The sequence below is a fragment of the Corapipo altera genome, unplaced genomic scaffold (assembly GCF_003945725.1).
Source record: "Corapipo altera isolate COAL_440 unplaced genomic scaffold, ASM394572v1 98, whole genome shotgun sequence".
Lineage (NCBI taxonomy): Eukaryota > Metazoa > Chordata > Aves > Passeriformes > Pipridae > Corapipo > Corapipo altera.
Window position 1 is genome coordinate 6257157 of NW_020884914.1, and position 18417 is coordinate 6275573.

Below are 18417 nucleotides of genomic sequence, written 5' to 3' on the forward strand. Positions count from 1 at the left end.
GCCTTTCCGCCCGGCCGCGGTGGCGGGGCCGGCGCGGACCCCGCGACAACAAACGAGTCCGGGCAGCACCGGGGAGCCACAAACACACATCTTTAATGCGCTCAGAACCGCGGCGGGAACAGCGACAGGCGCGTACACAGGGCAGCCCCGAGCGCGCGCCCGCCGCCCGCCCCTCCCTTCCCCCCCTCCCTCCCCCCCCCCGCGAGCGCAGGTTACAAAAAACAACACGTGAAACCGCGGAATTCGGTGTAAAAACGGACCCGGAGGGAGAGAGGGAGGGAGGGGGGAGGGAGGGGCGCATGCACAGGGGACTGACACCGGGAAGCCGCGGATGGAGGAGGAGGGATGGGGGAATGCTGGGCGGACCCGCACAGCATCGACGGACCCCCCCGGGAACGGTAATTAACGGCCGTAATTAACCGCCCCGCCCGGCTAATGAGCAGCGCCCGGCTCGGCGGGACACAAGGGCTTCACTCGCACAACTCCCACAAAACGCCGACCCTGGATGGCGACCAAGGGCTGGCACAGCCGGGCTCCTTCCTGCCCTCCTGGGACACAGACCCGGTTACAGATCAGCGGGCGCTGGGACACCTCCAGCCGAGGCACCTCTGCCCCCTTCTGCCTCCCTGGCCTTGGGAACACACCAACGCTTTTGGCTGCAGGTCAGAAAGTCCCCCAGGGGAAGTTCTGGCTGCAGAGTGCACAGTAAACAGCCAGATGAAACCAGCCTCGGTCTCCCACTGCTTTGCTCACACCCACTGTCTGACCTGTAAAGGGACTAAAATCAGACCTGAGCCCATTTTAGAAACGTGCTCCAGCTGATCTGGTCACCCTCACAGCTTTCAGAATAAATCAGGGCCAAATTTTACCTGTCTTGCCTCAGCTGGACAACTGAGGCAACTCAGGTGCTGGAGACATGAAAATGAGGTGGCTAAGCGCTAAAAGGGATTAAAAAAAAAATTCAGGATTTTCTTTTGACATACATAAACAAAAGGAAAAACAGAATAAAGTGAGGACCAGCACTACTGGTGTGCTCACAGAGGGTCAGGGAGGGCTTTTGGGAAGGGCTGAAGCGTTACAAAGGTCAGGGCAGCTCAGGGCTCCAGGCACAGCAATGGCCCCAACCACTGTCAGGACAAACACAGGGTGTCCACACTGGCCTGGGCTCAAAACCATCCATCCAGGTTTATTTATTCCTACTAAAACAAAACCCTGTTAAACAGTACGTAACTCTTGTGTTCTCTACAAACTCACAGCTATCTGCCAAACAATAAAAACCCCAAACTACAAAAGATGAGTTGTATTCAGTAAATATAAATGGGAAAATTTAGGCTTTTGTGTAGAATGTTTATCAGACTATTTACAGTGCAACACAGATCGTTTTTGAGTTCAGATCTCTCCAGCTTCTCTCTCTTCTGACCTCTTGGAACGAGATTTGCCGTTTGTGCTCTCGTGCCGCCTCTCAGAAGAGCTCTTGTCTTTCCTCTCTCTGTCTCGGGACTTTTCTCTCGAAGACCGATCTCTGGAAGATCTGAAGCACAAATGAAACCACCTCTATCAGCTTCACAGCTCAAAACTGTCAGTCACCCACAAAGTGACACCACCACCTTTCCCTCTCAGGGCTGTGGGGCAGCACAGGAATGTGCCTACGGGTCCCCACGGTGGCAGCTCTGGGCTCTGTGGGGTTTCCATGAGGGAACACCGGCTCTGGACCCTCTGTCACTCCTTCCTCACAGTGATCCTTTCAAGCTGTGGCCCCAGGGGCTCTCTCAGGTCTTCCCTGGGCCCCTTATTAGTTTTCTGGACCACACTAAAGCACCTGCAATTTTTTCCTCAGCTCTGACTCAGCTCTGCCCGTGCCTTCCAGAGCAGTTTTTCATTTTGCTCTAAGCTTTCTGTTCACCTGCTTTAAATACCAACTGGATTCTTTGCTCCCTCAGCCCTGGGCTTTTCATTTTGCATCCTGACAAACACTGGCCTTGGCAGCATCCCGGGTTCAGAATCAGGATGACACAGATTTATATTGTACATCTTTTCATGGCCCTGCCCGAGTGACAGCTACACATTTTCAGCAGCTCTTCCCCGTGTCAGCCCACACAGAATTAAGCAGGAGGCTTCATATTGCTTCCAGTCTGAAAGGCTGTGTCTTGTGTGATTCATGTCAGCTTATGGAATAGCAGAATTCCAAGGGAGCTGATCCTGAGGGAGCTCTAACAGCCCATACCCCTTGGCAAAGGTGCCCACATTTTACTCCAAGGCTCAGTACACAGGTTTTTCCTTACAGACACAAGAAGAGGCCCTGGCAGGTACCTCAGAGGTTCCAGCTTTCATTCTTGTTGATTGTAAGGTTTGAAAATACTTCACAATTGATAGATCAAAACCTTACAGCCCTTTGGTGTCACAAGAGCCATTTCATTGTCATTAAACTCTGTCACTTAACCAGAACATATCACTCTGATGAGATTAACTCTCTACCTGTTCCCACAAGAGCACCTGCTGCCTGCAATCCTCCTACCCCGAGACCTCCAGATCCTGTGACACTCTCTCTTTCTTTCTGCAAGTGAGACCTCAGACCAGCAGAACCTGAGGGCTGGTTCCGTTAATTCTCACAGTGAAAAGAGAAACTACACCTTTTTCAGGAAAAGGGATTTTCCTGTTTGTTCTCTTGTTTTTGCTTTATTTTCTTAAACTGATCCTGGCCTGTCCCCAGTTCTCAGCAATTTTGTGCAGGTGTGTCAGTGCCAATCCCCCTGCAACTTCGATGGGCTGGTTTGGATGTGACCAAGGGTTCCGAAGTAATCCCTTACCTGCTCTTTAGTAAAAGTTATTACAGGATCTTCCTCACTTCCTAATTGTCCAAACTTCTTTTCTTTATTTTTCATGTTCAAGACAGATTTAAAAAAGCACTTTAGTATCTCAGCCATTGGAGAATCAACAGTATTTACACCCCCCCTCAATTATTAACAGGCTTATTTTTCAGACCATTATTTCCCTCCCCTTCAACAGGTACCTTTAAAAGCTAAAGTGACACAAGACACACAACAATAGGTTTGTTTCTGGAGTTGTAGTCCAGTGGCCTAATCAGGTGAGACAGTGCTAAAGCACTCCTCTATTAATCAGGAGTATTTAAAAACAGCCAATCTAACTTCAGCAAGCACCTGGAGACAGACTTGCTGCTGGGCTAAGAGGGGCTGTAAGGAGATGCAGTGATTCCATTCAGTGTTTCTAATACTCCTACACCCTTGTCTCATCCTTCCTCCAACACAGAGGTTGTTTTGCTGAGTTCCACAGGAGACTTAAAGCCCTTCTTTGAACTGTAGTGCTTCTCCTCAGCAACAGGAGAATTGTATACTCCTCCTGGATTCCTTTTTCCCTCCCTCTAGTGCTGATTCCTAAAGAATTCTCTCTCTCTCAAGCAGCCTTCTAACAGACTTGCCTGAGACCCCAAATCATACACTTCTCTCCCCATGCCAGCACTGAGAGGAGGAATCTGGGAAGCAGAACAACAGACCACGTAACATCAAAACTGCCTCTCAGTCACTTGGCTTTTGCAGTCCTAGGGAGGCTCAGTTAGCTCAGACAGACCTTGGTGCTGCTCCTCATACAAGAAAACCAGGAGTGTCTCAAGGCTCAGCACTGCAATCAGGGAACCAATTCTACCTGCTGGACTCTCCTCTCAGCTGGGATCTTGCTTTAGAGTTACTGCCCTCACATGAGGCCACTGGGAAATCCTGCTCTGGCCCAGGCCCCGGCACAGGCCCCTGCAGCTGCTGCTGAGAGCCACGGGATGGGGAGTCTGTGAGCCAAGGGCTCCCCTCTCCAGAAGCACTCCTGCCAGGAATACATACTTGTGTTTTGAGCTCCTGTCTCTGGAGCCCCGGCGGTGCCCTCGGCTGTGGCTGCGGGAGCGGCTCCGGTGGCGCCGGTGCCGGTCCCGGGACCGAGAGCGGGACTTCCGCCGTTCCCGGGACGCCGACCGGGAGCGCCTTCGCCGCCTCTCCCGGGACCGTGACCTGCAGGGGACACAGGCTGGCTCAGGCTCAGGACACAGGCAGTGCCTGGGATCTGCACACCTGAGCCCACCCCTCCGACATTCCCGAGTTACACATACCCAGAGCATCAGCACTCGCCCCTCCCCAGCCACATCCCTGCCAGCACCCACACCCCCTCCTCCTGCACCTACCAACAAAGTGCCAGTGGATAATACAGTTTTCTGGGGAGTTTATATAAAAAAGCTCCCACCATTATTATAAGCACATGCCAAGGGCCAGGGCAGAGCTTACAACCCTGCCTCACTCAAAGTGTGAAAGCAGAAAAGAGGCCAAAGTAAGTAGCCTGTTTATTTATTTTAAATTACCATAACCCTAAGAGAAGCCTCCCTTGTGAAAGCCCTGCACTTTAGAAGCAGATTTGTTTCAACCTGCTCTAAAACCAAGAAGGATGCCAGAGGGAGATCTCCAGGTCCATGATCACACAGAATGCTGTCATACAATTCAGACACACTCTTCTAGAGATGTGGGGGGGTTAATCTTGCATCAGTATTTTCACATTTGAGGTATTACATATGTAACAGATATTTCAGACATTAAAACTATGGAAGTATATCAGTATATGCCTTGGAAGAGGCACCAAGGACATTCCTGGACTCACTCTGGAGCACACAGACCCTGTCCTGACCAGGCTGCTGTACACCCAACGAGGGACACCAAGCTGAGCAGCACCACTGAGGTGCCCACGCTGTAGTTCCCATTTTTTTCAGGGAGTAAACCAAAGAGACTGAGGCACTGAGTGAACTCCATTTGTGAGACCCAGGAAAAACCTCAGCAGTTAAGACACAAACACAAACAGGCATTTGGTAGAACTGTAAAAGTGGGCACTCACCTTCGACGATCTCTATTTCTTGATCCAGACCTAGAGGGAAGAGGAGAGTTAAGTGAGAGAAGTTATGATAAAGCCAGTGGGTTTTCAATAGAAAAACTCATCCACGCTGGCAGCTCTTCACAGGAACACAGCAATACCCCAAGTGATGTGTCAGTTTAAAAAAAGCTTGCCATTAAAACATTTAATTAGCTTCAATTTTGTGAGCAGCGAGAATTTGTCAAAAACTGAAGAACTCTGTGGAAACACCAGTTTCTGCTTGCAGAGCTTCCTGTCACAACAGAAAAGGTCTAGAAACCAGTTTAGTCTCTGATAAAGCATCACAATGAACCTTTCTAGGTTTACTGTGCACATTTGTTATATATCCTTTACCCCCTGCAGTCTAACATCAGCTGGATCAACTCTAGATTTTCAAGAAGTGCCACTCTCCAGTCAGAAAGACACTTGACAGATTTCTGGTTTTGGTTCTTTTGAGGCAGTTGTAATTTGAAAAGGTTTTAGTAAAGAGAAACCAACACCTTCTACCTCATTGCATTTGTTAAACAAATATTAGAGGAAAATTTGCATCAATATTTTATCCCTGTCTGGGAAACGTGAACTAGAAAAAAAGAAGGGACACAGCCAAAAGGGAAGAGCTGAGAAGTGACATATATAAACTTGAAAATCCTTCATCCCTGACTTAAAAAGCACTTGAGAAGAATAATCCAGGCCTCACTATTCTTTCTCACATTTCCATGGCTTCAGAGCTCATGTGTGGCACTCCCAGCTTACTGCTGTCAGCTTTTGACATAAACAATGTCACAATTCTCTCAACTTCTGCACACCATTACTCAGCACCACTTAAAATACCACAGCACGTGCAAGACCCGCCCTCCCTCTTCCTCTGTGGCCACATCTCAGAGCCAGCTCATACCAAACTGTCACGTGCTGTCTGCACAGTCTCGTTTTGCTTTAATTAAGAAGTGGCGGATCTCCCTGTTCAGTGACTTAGAGACTCACTCTTGTAACTGCTCCCCACTGCACAGACTTACAGGGGTGTTGCATTCACACCCCTGGCACTGTAGCAGATGTGGCTGAAAGCTACACACAAATATTTAAGAAGCAATAGAGAAGCATCTGTTTTAATAACATTATTTTAAACCCACACCTGGGTAAGACACAACTGTGCAAATCAATGGGCACCGAACATTTCTTCACAATGAAATGGGGTTCTTCAGTCATGGTAGAAAGCCAAAGAAACCCCAAATTTAGAGGGGAATTCAGGTAGGACTGTAAACAAGGTGAACTTGGGAGTCTGCAAACGAGCCATGCACTGAGGCAACACACAGGAGAAGGTGAAGGAAAAGCTGATAAACCATGAGAGCAAGGCAATAACCACATACCTATAACAAAACCTGACAGAGCAGCAGGACCTCCTGGAGGTGGCCTGGCAGGCAGATGAATTGTTTTGGTGGTTGCAATTACTCCAAGTTCTTAATGTTCTTTTCACTCTGATCACTTTATTCCGAACCACCAGTGCACACATCCTCACAAAGCCCTTCCACGGCCCCTGAAAAGCCTGGCTGCCCTCCCCTGCCTATGATCCGAGAGGAACATGCACAAAAAATTCCTGATAATCATTCCCCAGAGTCACACTTCAGATTTCAGGAAGTATCCAACAAAACAGCTCTTTTCTTACTAGCCTGAATCACCAGGAGACAAAAGAAGACTGCTGTCCAGAGGAGCAAGAGGCTGAGCATGTCTATTTTCTTTATTTTTTCCTCTTTCTGGTCTCTGTATCACAGGCTTTGTGCTGAATTTCATAATCTGTCTTTTGTGCAGCCTAACACAAAGGAAATCCATTTGGCAACTCCACTGGACTCGTTTGCTGGTGTAGCCTGGAGGCAAACACTGAGGGCTGCACTTCCAAGCATGCCACCTCTCCACAGAATTCCAGTCTTCCAAGATTACTGGGTACCCAACAGCCACCAGCAACACCAAACAAACAACTTGTGTTTATTTACCACTAAGTGTGACAACCCAGTTCACTCATTCCTATATGGAATGACAGTTTATCGACAAATTAATAAACAGCTGAGAGAGGCAGAGTTTCACAAGGGAACCCACAGGTTCCCAGAGTATGTCACAGTGCCTGTCAGTCACCAAAGACTCCCAAAGTCAAGACACACTCTCTCTTACTGAGTAACACCGTGAGGATGCTGCACATGAGGATATGACAAGAAGAGTTCTGCAGGAAACATGTTTCCTCTGGTTCCTTAAAGTATCAGGCTCTGGATAAGAGGCTGTTTGAAAAGTGGTAGAAGTCACCAGTCAGTTTTTGATGGAGAAGTGCCCCTGTGAGTATGGTGTGCACAGCTCCCAGCGGGTAAGGGGCTGGGAAATCTGGGATGTAACCTCAGTTCTGACATTGGGAAAACTATTGTCCTCCTTTGGGTCAAGGTCTCATTTTGGAAAGGCAATTAATTTGACCTCCTCTGTATGGCACTCCTGGCTCCTTCATAACAAGTTTTCTCATGGTATCTGAGCAGGGGAGCACACAGGTGCCTCCACACAGAGCCAGCCATGGTCTCTAAGCAGTGTCACACATGGAAGCAGCCAGAACTCAGACTTTAGGCCAACTCAGTGCAGTTCTTAAGCCCTTCTTAAGCCATAAATAAACACTCAAAAGCCATCTTCAAACCCCCTCATCAGGTGCATCCATACATGAACTACCTACGAACACAAAAGGCTCCTTAATGTTCAAGAACTGAGGGTTTGGGGATTTTTTAAAAAAACACAAAAACAAAACCCCAGACACACCACAGGAAAGGCAGCGTTTTTGGGGAGATGTGGATCAACTAAGAGATCCAGAGGATTCTTCCTGAAGGCAACTCTGTTGAGCAATTTCCACACAGAAATGACCTCCAGGAAGAAGAGGCACCATGGAGGCAAACTGAATCCAGACCAGGTACAGTCCTGCTGTGGGTCTGAAAGAGCCTGTCATGAAACAGCTGCATGGGAAGACACTTCCCATTTCACTTCTACCTCTCTGACCACTGCAGCAGCCACAGCAGTCCCTTCTGATGAACTCCTGCACTCATCAGCTAGTTCCAGATTCTGCAGCTCCCAAATTTAACTGGATTACTGACAGTCTTGCATGGATACCAGAAAGTTGGGAGGCTCTCCAGAAGGTGCTGTTCAGCAGAATGCTGCAGCATAAACTGGCACTTCATATCCTACCAGGCAACCCAGAGAGAGAAAACCCATATAAAACACCCTAACTGATATAATAATATGTATAATACATAACAATTTGGGGTTTACATCTTTCACATTCCATCAAAATCACCAAGCTGCTTCATTCCGGTGTTTATTTGTCAGCACTTCCACTAATTATAGCCAGAGGCCAGCACCATCTTAGAGCACAACTCAGTTACAAATCTCATCTGCCTCAGATAAACTCACTCTTCAGCTGACACCAAAGGTCAAAGGGAGCTCTCCACAAGCAGGAAGGTTGGGGTTTTTTTGATGTAAGAAGTACAAGAAGAGAAACACATGCGGTAACTGAGGAGATGTTGTAACAATGAGAACAGCATTCCCACCCTGCCACTTCCTCTGCCTGAGCCCTGCAAATAACCACCCTCCCCACATAGGCTGTTTAACTGAGCTGTTTACACACAAGGTGCCTCTTCACTTCAAGTACAGAAGAAATTGTTTTTCCAGTTCAGCTGGCAGGAAGCAGAAAAGCTTGTCCTGAGAATACCAACGTTCCAGCCACTCCCACTGCTCAGGAATTACAGACATCTGAGCAGAAGGTGACACACATGGCCACAACCACCAAAAGCAGTCACACCTTGGGATCTCCTGGATACCAAAGCCGTGCCAAAAGCACCTCACTGTTACTGCAGAAAAGTTTTGGAGCAAGACAGGCAGCCTCCCATTTAGCTCATGGATACCAGCTCCACACTGTTGTCACCTACGAGACTAGAATTGAGGAGGCCTTTCCAAGGAATTTCTGCATGACCCTTTTGAGTAGACCTAGTCCTCACTCATCTTGAACTTTCCCACTCAGATGCATTGGATGAGGGTATTTTATCCATATTCAGATTCCCAAGGACAGGGACTAGACCAATATAAGCCTGAAGACTGCAGGGAGCTCCCATCTTTCAGACACAATGGAAGTTGAGGCAATACACATACAATCACTCTGTGGTGGGGGTTTGTGCATGTGTTTCCATCTTTAACTGAATCCCAAGGTGCTCACACAGTATCCAGAGCTCATCCAACAGCTACTCCAGCAGCAGATGCTGTGTTCCTGCAATGCTAAGGTATGAAAAATCAGACTATTTAAAACCCAACTTCACAAGCCAGCTGTCAGGTCCCACTTACCGTCTGCCCATCCTCTCCTCTCGTTCTCTCTCCTCCCTCCGTCTCAAACGATCCTGGTTTCTCTTCTCTTGCTTTTCTGCCACTGTTTTCTAGAAAAAAAACCAACAACAGTCTACCTCATATTTCAGCCACACAGTCACAGGTCAGAGATCTGCAGGGAGACCCTTCCCAGAGCAAGACAAAAAACCATTTCACTGCGTTTTATGTGCTACTCGAGATCTCTATCAAGGTTTTCATTTTCCTCAGTCAAGGCACTGACCTCAATATACTGAGGGAGGCACAGGAACCACAGCTCTTACTAGAGCAGGCTAAAGGTCTCTGTTTGCAAGCAAGGCCCATGCCACAACCCATTACAAACCTCTTCAGAAAACTCCTAATGGCTTCAGCTACTCAAGACCTTTTATGCTAACATGAAACTTCAGTTCACACACTATGTGAAACTGCAGTTCCAACATCTCATTAAGAGGCCTCAGAGTGACAAATTTCAGCCATATCAACCAGAAAAATACAGGTGACTGTACCAATGCCCTAAGGAATAAATGACAGCCATGGTCTGGTTTGACTGATTCCAAGGGTAGATATTTAGTTACCCAGAAAATACAGAACAGAACCCAAGACGAGGCTAAAAAAGGCTCCATTTGAAGTTTCAGGGATTCTGCAATTGGAAGATTCTGAGCTTTTACAAGCACTCTGCCAAGAATTTTGTATTAATTTATTAGAAGCGTTCAATGTCTTCGAAACTACAAAGAGAAGGTTTAAAACAGAGAGGATTACCCTCAGCTGATCCAGTTTCTCACGAATCTGAATGAAACCCAAGTGTAATTTGCCTCCAAAGTGGTCAGCAAGACGCCGGTCGTTGTCATGGAGACCCAGATATGCTGAACAGACTTCACACACACGCAGCTTCTGCTGCTGGAAACTGGATGCAGGCATTGAATTTCGGTATTCCTCCTAAAGGGAGGCAAGAAAACCCACACAAGTGTCAGGGAAGCCTTGCATTGTCACAACCCTCCAGGGAAACCCCTGCAAAGAATGGCTTTCAAGAATGAAAACCCACCCCCACACAAAGGAGGTGCCACACAAACGCTCTGTGGGCACAGCTCAGCCCGACAGTCTGTCCCTGCAAAGGAACAGTGACCAAATATTCCAGAGGACAAAGCCCTCCCCGCCCCAGTCAGCTCTCTGCACTAGAGAAAAGTTTCTAAAAAGCTTTTCATCCACTGCCAACTGCTTGCTGGCACATGGCTGAAACTGGGAAAGGAGGTGCTGGCAACACAGGGGCAGAGGTGGGAAGTGCTCAGCTGTGACATGTACTCAGCCCAGGCCCCTGTTGCAATCCACAGAACCAATCCCATACCTCTGCCTCTTTCTTTTTTGCCCGGACTTTCTCCACTTCCATCAGGATCTTCTGAGACTCATCAACATTTCCTTCAGCTCCCAGCTGTTCAGCTTTAGCTAGGAGTTTTCCAATGTCTTCATTCAGCTCGTGTACTTTCTCTGCCTAAAGAGAATAGTTAGTTTTTAGTAAGACAGAAACGCGATAAAGCTTGCAGGAAAACTTCTCCCTTCTCTTTAAAAAATACTGTTTAACTAAATCAGTTGCTGCAAGATGACCATAAATCTCCAAAAGTCAAGAGGCCCAACAAAAAGGGATTGGTGGGCCAATCACAACAGTCACCAACACCTGGTAAAGAGAGAAACTGGGCATGGAGAGGACATCATCAGTTCTGCTGCAAACAGCAGCACATTTCTGGCTTACAGGACAGCACAGAGTCCACAAAAGCAGCTTCAGAAATGTCCTGGATTGGCCCAGTGAAGCAAGTTCCCAAAGAGGAAACTCCATGAGCATTTGCTAAGTAAAGAGATAACAACCACGGGATGGATTTGCTATTCTAAACCATCAATTATCAGTGGTGTCAGAGACAACAGAGCACCAGAGCTCCCACACAGACTTTCAGAACCAATGTTTAATGAGAGGCCAATACCTTTGCAGACACTTCAGCACTGATCTCTTCCTGTGTCTCAGCCAGGCGTTTCTTGGCCAGTTCTGTTCTCCTATCACACTCTGCAATGAAGGACTCCAGGTGATCCATGGCCTGCATGATCAGACAAAGAATTAGGAATAAAGATGCTCTCCATGCCAGATATACCTTTGACAGCCAACAGCCATCTGGTGTAGTGCCTCTGTAATGCATAAACAATCTCAAGAACAGATGCTTTGGGGAAAAAAAAAAACCAACAAATGACACTTTGCAGAACAAGTGACATTTGACCCGTGCCTGGAACCTGATCCAGTTCCTTGACTCTGACACACCACAGGATGCTCACATCAACACTGCTTTGCACTGAAACTTCCAGAGCAGGAGCAACAGGTGCACAGACAAAAGCACTGGAATAACATGAAAAGGGAAGACAGAATTGTTCTTCCCCTTGATCTGTTCCATCACAGAAAGCTAAATCTGCCAAAAGTAAAACCACTGAGCAGAAGGGTTTTAATGTTAAATCCCCTTCTGGGACAGGGTGCCAGGTTACAATGACCTGGTACAGAGCAGCAGGTGTGGGATGCAAGGAATGCCAGAGGAGCCTCCCAGCTAGTTGGGCTAATGGGGGATGGCAAGTGCCATAATTACTTGTACAGTTCCAAGTCAGCAATCAAGCCCACAGTCAGGAAGGGGCTGCACATCCTGCACTGGTCACACATCAAACACCACGATGAGCTGAAATGGTCACCGAGTTCTACTGTTCAGCTCAGTAACTTCAAGAAGCATTTCCCACAAAAGTAACTAAAACTTCTCCATACTCACATCCAGCTCAAAAAAGAGGTCTCTCTCTTTACTTGCAATCTCATAATCTGCTCGCAGTGCCAAGTCATGGATCTTTGTACATTCTCCCAGGTCCATTCGCTGTGGAAGAGAAAAAGGAAGACTCATGTAAAAACCCTCCATTATGGCAACAAGCAGCAGATCCTTAGCTCTTGCCAACTGCATCACATCAAAATAAAGTCTTTTTAGGAAGAGTTTCCTTCTAACCTATCAGTAATACAACTAGCCAGAAGAACCACATGCTTGCCAGAACCCCTTTTCTAGGTGTTCCTGGAACAACATTAACACACCCCAAATGTTATAAGACCAGCCCTACTCCTGCTTTAGGTCATGGCACAGCCTTAGAAACTGCTGTGAGGGAGCTGGGTCTCCTTCAACAGGCACCAACTGCAAATGTCTCCTCTCATGGAGCCCTAGCACAGCAAAGCATACCTGCACCCTGTTTAAAGCTCACCTGGAAATGCACATCTGTGAAAGGACAAGCCCTAATAACACATTGAAAGATACAAAATTGTAGGACAGAAACAATGCTTCCTTATCAGCAACAAATGGACTTAAAGGAATAAGGTTACAGCCAGTGGAAATGCACAACCCCCTGCTCAGCAACAACAGACTCTTAATTCTACAGCCAGCCCCTTCCCGCACCCAGCTGCAGCCTGGCATTTTAAAGCCTGCCCAGCAAAGCTAAGTCCTACAAATAAGCCCATTTAATGAGAGATTTAAGAGCATCTCCCTTCCCAGAAAGCTCTGACCTGCATGCTGCCCTTCCCTCCCACTGCAGTCAATGCTATTTAAATTTATTTTTCCCCAACCCAGTAGTTAACAGCCACATGAACCCAAGTCGATTATGCTCTCGAAACAGAAATGGCATTTCAACATTATCAATTTGTAACAAAGAACATTTCTCTTATAGCAGAGAAAGAATATGACATTTTGAAAGCCAAAATAACAAAAGCCCTAACTGTGAGCCACAGTAAGAATGGCAGGGTACATGTCAAGGAACACCCCAGCCCTCCATCCTCTTCTCTCCCAGTCACCACCAGTTCCAAGGAGCCCAAACCTGCACACGCACAACAAGTGTCAACTCACTGAACTGCAGGAAAGAGCTGAAGTGGAATAACACAGAATCCCTGTGGAACATCACAAACTAAAGCTTATGGGGACACTTATGTGAAACAATGCACTTGAACAGCAGTGTTTAGCAAAGAAAGCAAACTCCACCAGGTAAGACTCAGGTTTGCAGCAGTTTTTCTTTTTTAGACAAAAATAAACCAATTCTGGATGACTTGCCACTATTTAGCCTTCCTCACTTTGCTCAGATTTACCAGAATAAGGAGGCCACAGGCTACAGAAACAGACACTGCATCCAGAATAGTCCTGCTGAGCTCAAATGGTGGAAATTTAATGCCTACAAAAAAATCCCCATGCTGGTACTTTCAGAGCTTGATCATGTTCATCTTCAGGCAAGCCTCTTCAAAGAATGCTGGAGAGCTACTGTTATTTTACCACAAAAATAACTCTATGATGTGACATATCTTTTATTCTCATGGTCATTCAATTCAGATCACTTTCCAAAACAGGGAGAAATTAATGATATTAGATGTGATTGCCACAAATATTCTTATCTGAACTTTTCTTGCAAGCTGAGCCACTTAACCCCATTTCAGAGAAGGGTCTCCAACCCAAAACTTCAGAAAATGTGCACCTGTTTGTTAACTGGGGAGCACGTTCAGGTCTCACCAGCTTACAAACCTCCAGTCTTCCTCCACGTCGTTTGGGATGTTCTAAGGCAAGGAGATTTTCACAGGTATTGCTCAGATGAGGTAAGACCAGCAGCCCTTCTGCCTCAAAGCATCCTCTCATCCCAGGGAGGGCTGTCATCACTCAGCCTTTCCACAGACATCACAACGTGCTCCAGTCAACACTGGCTGGTTTGTAACACAGGTGACCAGCAGAGCCTGAGTGAAGATTTAACCCCCCATACACACAGACTGCAGACATTTAGATGTCACTGGTTAGTCCTGCTCACATCTTCCTGAGCAATCCACATTCTGAGGTATCTCTTATGTTCTCTGCTGAACTGCTACCTCACCACAGAGTGAAATTTCCACAAAGAAGGCTCTTTAATGGTGATCAGAGCTGCAGAGTTTCACCCAAGCGAAAAAGGAAAGCACAGACACCCCCCCCCCCCCAAAAAAACCTACAGACTTCAGCTCACTCATATTCCCCTGTCAGGGACACAATGTAACTCCCAAGCTATGTTCAACCTGGGCAGCTTTCAGACTCATCTGTCCAGTTCTTAGTGGAGCTGAAATTCAGGAGGATTACCAGCTGTAAATAAGCTACAGTGGTTTTCTTTGGTCTCTGTGGGTAAGGAGGAAAATTTTGGGAGAAGTTAGTTTAGTAAGCCCACGGGTTTTTAGAGAACCTCTGTAGCTTATTTAGTGACAGGTTTAAACAAATTTCTGGAGCCAAAAAGAGAATAATCACAGGAACAATCCAACTTATAATGACAGCTCTTATAACCAGGAACGCTGGTGCACCTGAACAAAGCAACATCAACAGGCCTCCTGCAGCTCTCAGGAATATTCCAGAGCTTTACTGGCAGCCTGGACTCCTTCTCTTAACTCTGCACCTGAAGGTCAGTGAATGGGACTCATTTCAGTGAGCACAGCTGCCCAAGAGATCAGCTTCCTGCTCGCCTCCAATCAGCCTCCCACCAAGGAATGTCTGCACACACAAAGGATGCAGCAGGAACAATGCCTTCAGGGGGAGGATGCAATACAGCCAGCACCAGAAGGCTTGGAGCATCTGTTGGAAGTTTCCAAGAGATCCAAGGCCCTGCTTTCTGCAGCAATACACCTAGAGATGGGTGTTACCCCACCCAGCTGAGGCACTTGCTCACACAGCCCTTCCTTAGCAGAGCACCACAAGGTGCCAATGGAGCTGCCCAGGATCACGAGGGGAGCCTGCACATTCCAGCTCGATTTCATTCCATGCTGCTGGTGCTGACAGCTGAAATGTTGTTCCTGTTCTGGACATCACATGTGCTTTCAACACAGATCTGGGGCACCAGCACTTTTTCTTGCCCCTAGGAAATGGCTGAGAGCAGTGCAGAGCTCCACAGCCACTTCAAGGCCACCACGAGATCACCTGAGTGATCCACAAGATCACTTGTGCAGGAGCAGTTTTATTCCATCCTGTTCTTGCAATTTCTGAGCACAAACTCCACAGCAAGAGGGAAAGGACAACTCCATCAAGACAAGTAACACCAGAAGCAAGAGAAATAGATTCCTCAAGGTGCTTCCCTGCCCTGGGAAACTCATAACCCACCCGAACACCTCACACTTTGGCACCAGCTCCCACAGTCACACACATCACATAGTTCAACCCCTTCAATTCACCATTTACCCTCTCCCTGGAAACCTGCCAGAAGAGGCAGAAGGCAGCCTGCCCCTTCGAAGCACCCTCTGGGCCCCAAAAAACTGTTGTAGAATCTTGTGTCAAAATATACACCCTGACCCCAGTGACCTATGTGAAGGATGGAGGTTTAAAATTCTGAAATGGAAGTGACATGGAGGCTGATGGAGCAATCACTGAAAAACATTATCTGAGGTTCAAATGAATAAAAAAATAAATACACAGAGATTGGTATTCAGCTCTTCCAATCTTATTCAGAGGCATCCACTGAGAAGCTGAAGTTTGAGCAGTCAGAGCTTTGGCTCTTTCTAGCAGTGCTGCCACAGTCCTGCTACGGCAGTGACACAAACAGGGCAGCAGTGCCAGCCCGCCCTTTGCTGGAGATCCACAGTGTCCAGCCAGCTCCCAAAACAGCAGCAGGAAGGGCTATAAATAATCACAGCATCTTTAAACAACCTGGGTAAGTGGATGGGCACTGGGAACACCACAGCATTTCATGCAAATGCTGAGGGTGAGGGTGGATTTCAAACACCCCTATTCACCTCCATCCTGGAATTCTGTAACACAGCAACGGGGACAAGACGTGCAGTGTTTTCTTTCCCAAGTCCCAGCTTTCATCTGGGAGCCCAAACTGAACACTCACCTCACTGTTAAAAGCCCACATCACCTTGTGCTCTCAGAGGGAGCACGTGAGCCAAACCTTTGAACACTGGCCAGCCCTGTTCCCACAGGGAGCACTGAAGGAGCAGAGAGAGCTGTGTGAGAGCAGTGGGGCAGAGAGACACAAAAAACAACCAGCTCAAACAACCCACGTTCAGCTGGAGCTGTGACCTGCCATGGCCACCCCACCAGGAATGATGGAATAGCTGCTGTTCCATCAGGAAACATCACATGGTTGGAGAGAGGAGACTGACAACCTCCAAGGACTATTGCAGCTGCTAAGAAAACACCTGCTAAGCTGAAGATGCAACAGTGAACTAGAGCACCCAGGGCAGCAGCCAACCTACAGTCTGGGAACCACCACAGGACAAGTTTTAGGCTCTGACCACCTCAAACTGCTAAAAGAGAAAGAATTTTACAACTTCACATGGGATTGTGAGGGGAAAAGCATTTCAAGTGTATTTTAAGAGCTCCTGACTTCAGCAGTTTCCATACAGAGTTCACAAAAGCTGGAATTAGGATTGTGACTGCTCTCTCCTAGAAGTCACCCACTCTGCCCAGACAAGATGTACCCACCAGAATTCCTTATGACAGAGGCCATACTTACTGTTCCAGCCAGGATATCATGGGGACAGCAATCCAGGAGGTGGCTCTTGCAAACACGATCGTCTGTAAACTTCACCCTTTGTCTGGTTTCATCTCCTGCAATTCATGTGTGGTTTAAATAAGGAGACATTAGAACACCAAGGGAACACAGGCGTGGGCATGAGCATTTCACCTCAAAATGCAGATTAAAATACTTGGTGCTCCTGCTCCCCAAATTTACTCAAAAAAAAAAAAAAAAAAAACCAAACAAAAAAAACCAAACCAGCTTAGAGTGCAACAGGATATTCTGGAACACTTATAATTGGCAACAAACACTATTTTAGCATTTATTCATCCAGGACACCATGTTAAACACAGTGCTGGCGAGCCAAGCAACGTCCAAGGCCTGTCATCCATATAAAGAGGCAGCACAGCCAGAAGAGCGAAAAGGAGACAGACAGGCTGGCTCCCAGCCAAAAACTGCTAATTTTTTTCCACCCCTTTTTTTTTTTTTTGTTTTGCTGTGAGGAAGGGGCAGGAGATACCAAACCCCACGGATCAGCAAACAGGGCTGTGCTGGGCAGTTTTTACAGGCAGCTGCTCTTTGCTCACGTGGTAACTAAGCCACCAGTCCTTTTGGTGTGGAACCCGACTATGCAGTGTGCTCTTCCCAGGCCGTGCAAAGGTGATCTTGGCCTGGAACACACCCACCCCCAGCCCACCCTCAGAGGAACATTTTACACTCAGGAGCCACTTAAAACGACACAATATCAGAAAAGCAAAAAAAAAAAAAAAAGAAAAAAAAAAAAAAGAAACAAAGTTAGTCAATACACACTGCGAGCTCCAACACATACTATACCCATCTGCATTCTTCAAGACCTCAGCTGCAGAATTTTATGCCCATTGTTGAAAAGTTTTAAAGGAAAAGCTTTCTTGCCCACACCTGCAGTAAGGAAGTCAGGGGAATGATACATAAAAGTAAAGGCAAAGTGGTAATGGTATGTGACAATTTTAAAGCTCATCTGTGCATATGACACAGGTATGTGTAATACTAAAGTATGGGAATAGTAAAGTATTAGGATTCACAAGCATCCAGGAATAATGTTGTGTCTACTGAATTTTTTTTTTTTTAATTTTTCTTTTCTTTCTAAGCTACACTTTTAAAGTTACTTGTGAAAAAAAAGCAAACACTTTTTTTTTTTGTTATAACAGCTTTAAAAATTGGTTGTGACTCACGGCTCGATGAACATGAGGCTTTTCTGCAACTCCCTTGCAGATTGATGTAGGCAGGCAAAGATACACTGAACCTTTATAAATAAAATAGAGGGGCCACAATTGTTCAGTTTGTATGAAATAAAAATATGGGAAGCAATTCAATAGCAACTCAATACACAGAGAAAAGAAAAGCACTTATTCACTTACGAAACAAAGTGCAAAGTGCCTGGACAGCCCTGCTAACGTGCCAAAGGGGATTTAAGTACCCAGCGAGTCGCAGAAGGGAGAACACAAACCGCAGCGGGGCCGTATTTTGCACGGGCTGTCACATTTCTGGTGCCGGACCGCACCCGGCGCTGCAGGCACACCTACCTAGTGCCTCTGGATGCGCGGGCACGGAGCCGGCCCTGGGCCTGCCCGCTCGGCCGGGCCCGGGGCGGCGGGGCTGGGCCGCGCCGGGCGCTCCCTG

General features: G+C 47.1%; 1 protein-coding gene across 4 annotated transcripts in view; it reads right to left on the reverse strand.

The window, feature by feature from the left end:
- Window positions 1-74: 74 nt before the first annotated feature.
- The window catches only part of LUC7L (LUC7 like), a 19016-nt gene continuing 673 nt past the window's right edge, over window positions 75-18417 (reverse strand). Inside the window, exons 2-11 of one of the 4 annotated variants that reach the window (XM_027654772.1) lie at window positions 16756-16850; window positions 12051-12149; window positions 11232-11342; window positions 10604-10747; window positions 10021-10197; window positions 9247-9335; window positions 4882-4911; window positions 3849-4013; window positions 2808-2869; window positions 75-1531 (exon numbers count right to left, since the gene is read on the reverse strand). In XM_027654772.1, the coding sequence (XP_027510573.1) occupies window positions 2842-2869; window positions 3849-4013; window positions 4882-4911; window positions 9247-9335; window positions 10021-10197; window positions 10604-10747; window positions 11232-11342; window positions 12051-12149; window positions 16756-16850 (938 nt within the window). In that variant the 3' untranslated portion in view covers window positions 75-1531; window positions 2808-2841. Of the gene's footprint in view, window positions 1532-2807; window positions 2870-3848; window positions 4014-4881; window positions 4912-9246; window positions 9336-10020; window positions 10198-10603; window positions 10748-11231; window positions 11343-12050; window positions 12150-16755; window positions 16851-17969; window positions 18041-18417 lie in introns of all 4 variants that reach the window. The other 3 variants (XM_027654774.1, XM_027654771.1, XM_027654773.1) reach the window with 3 other exon arrangements.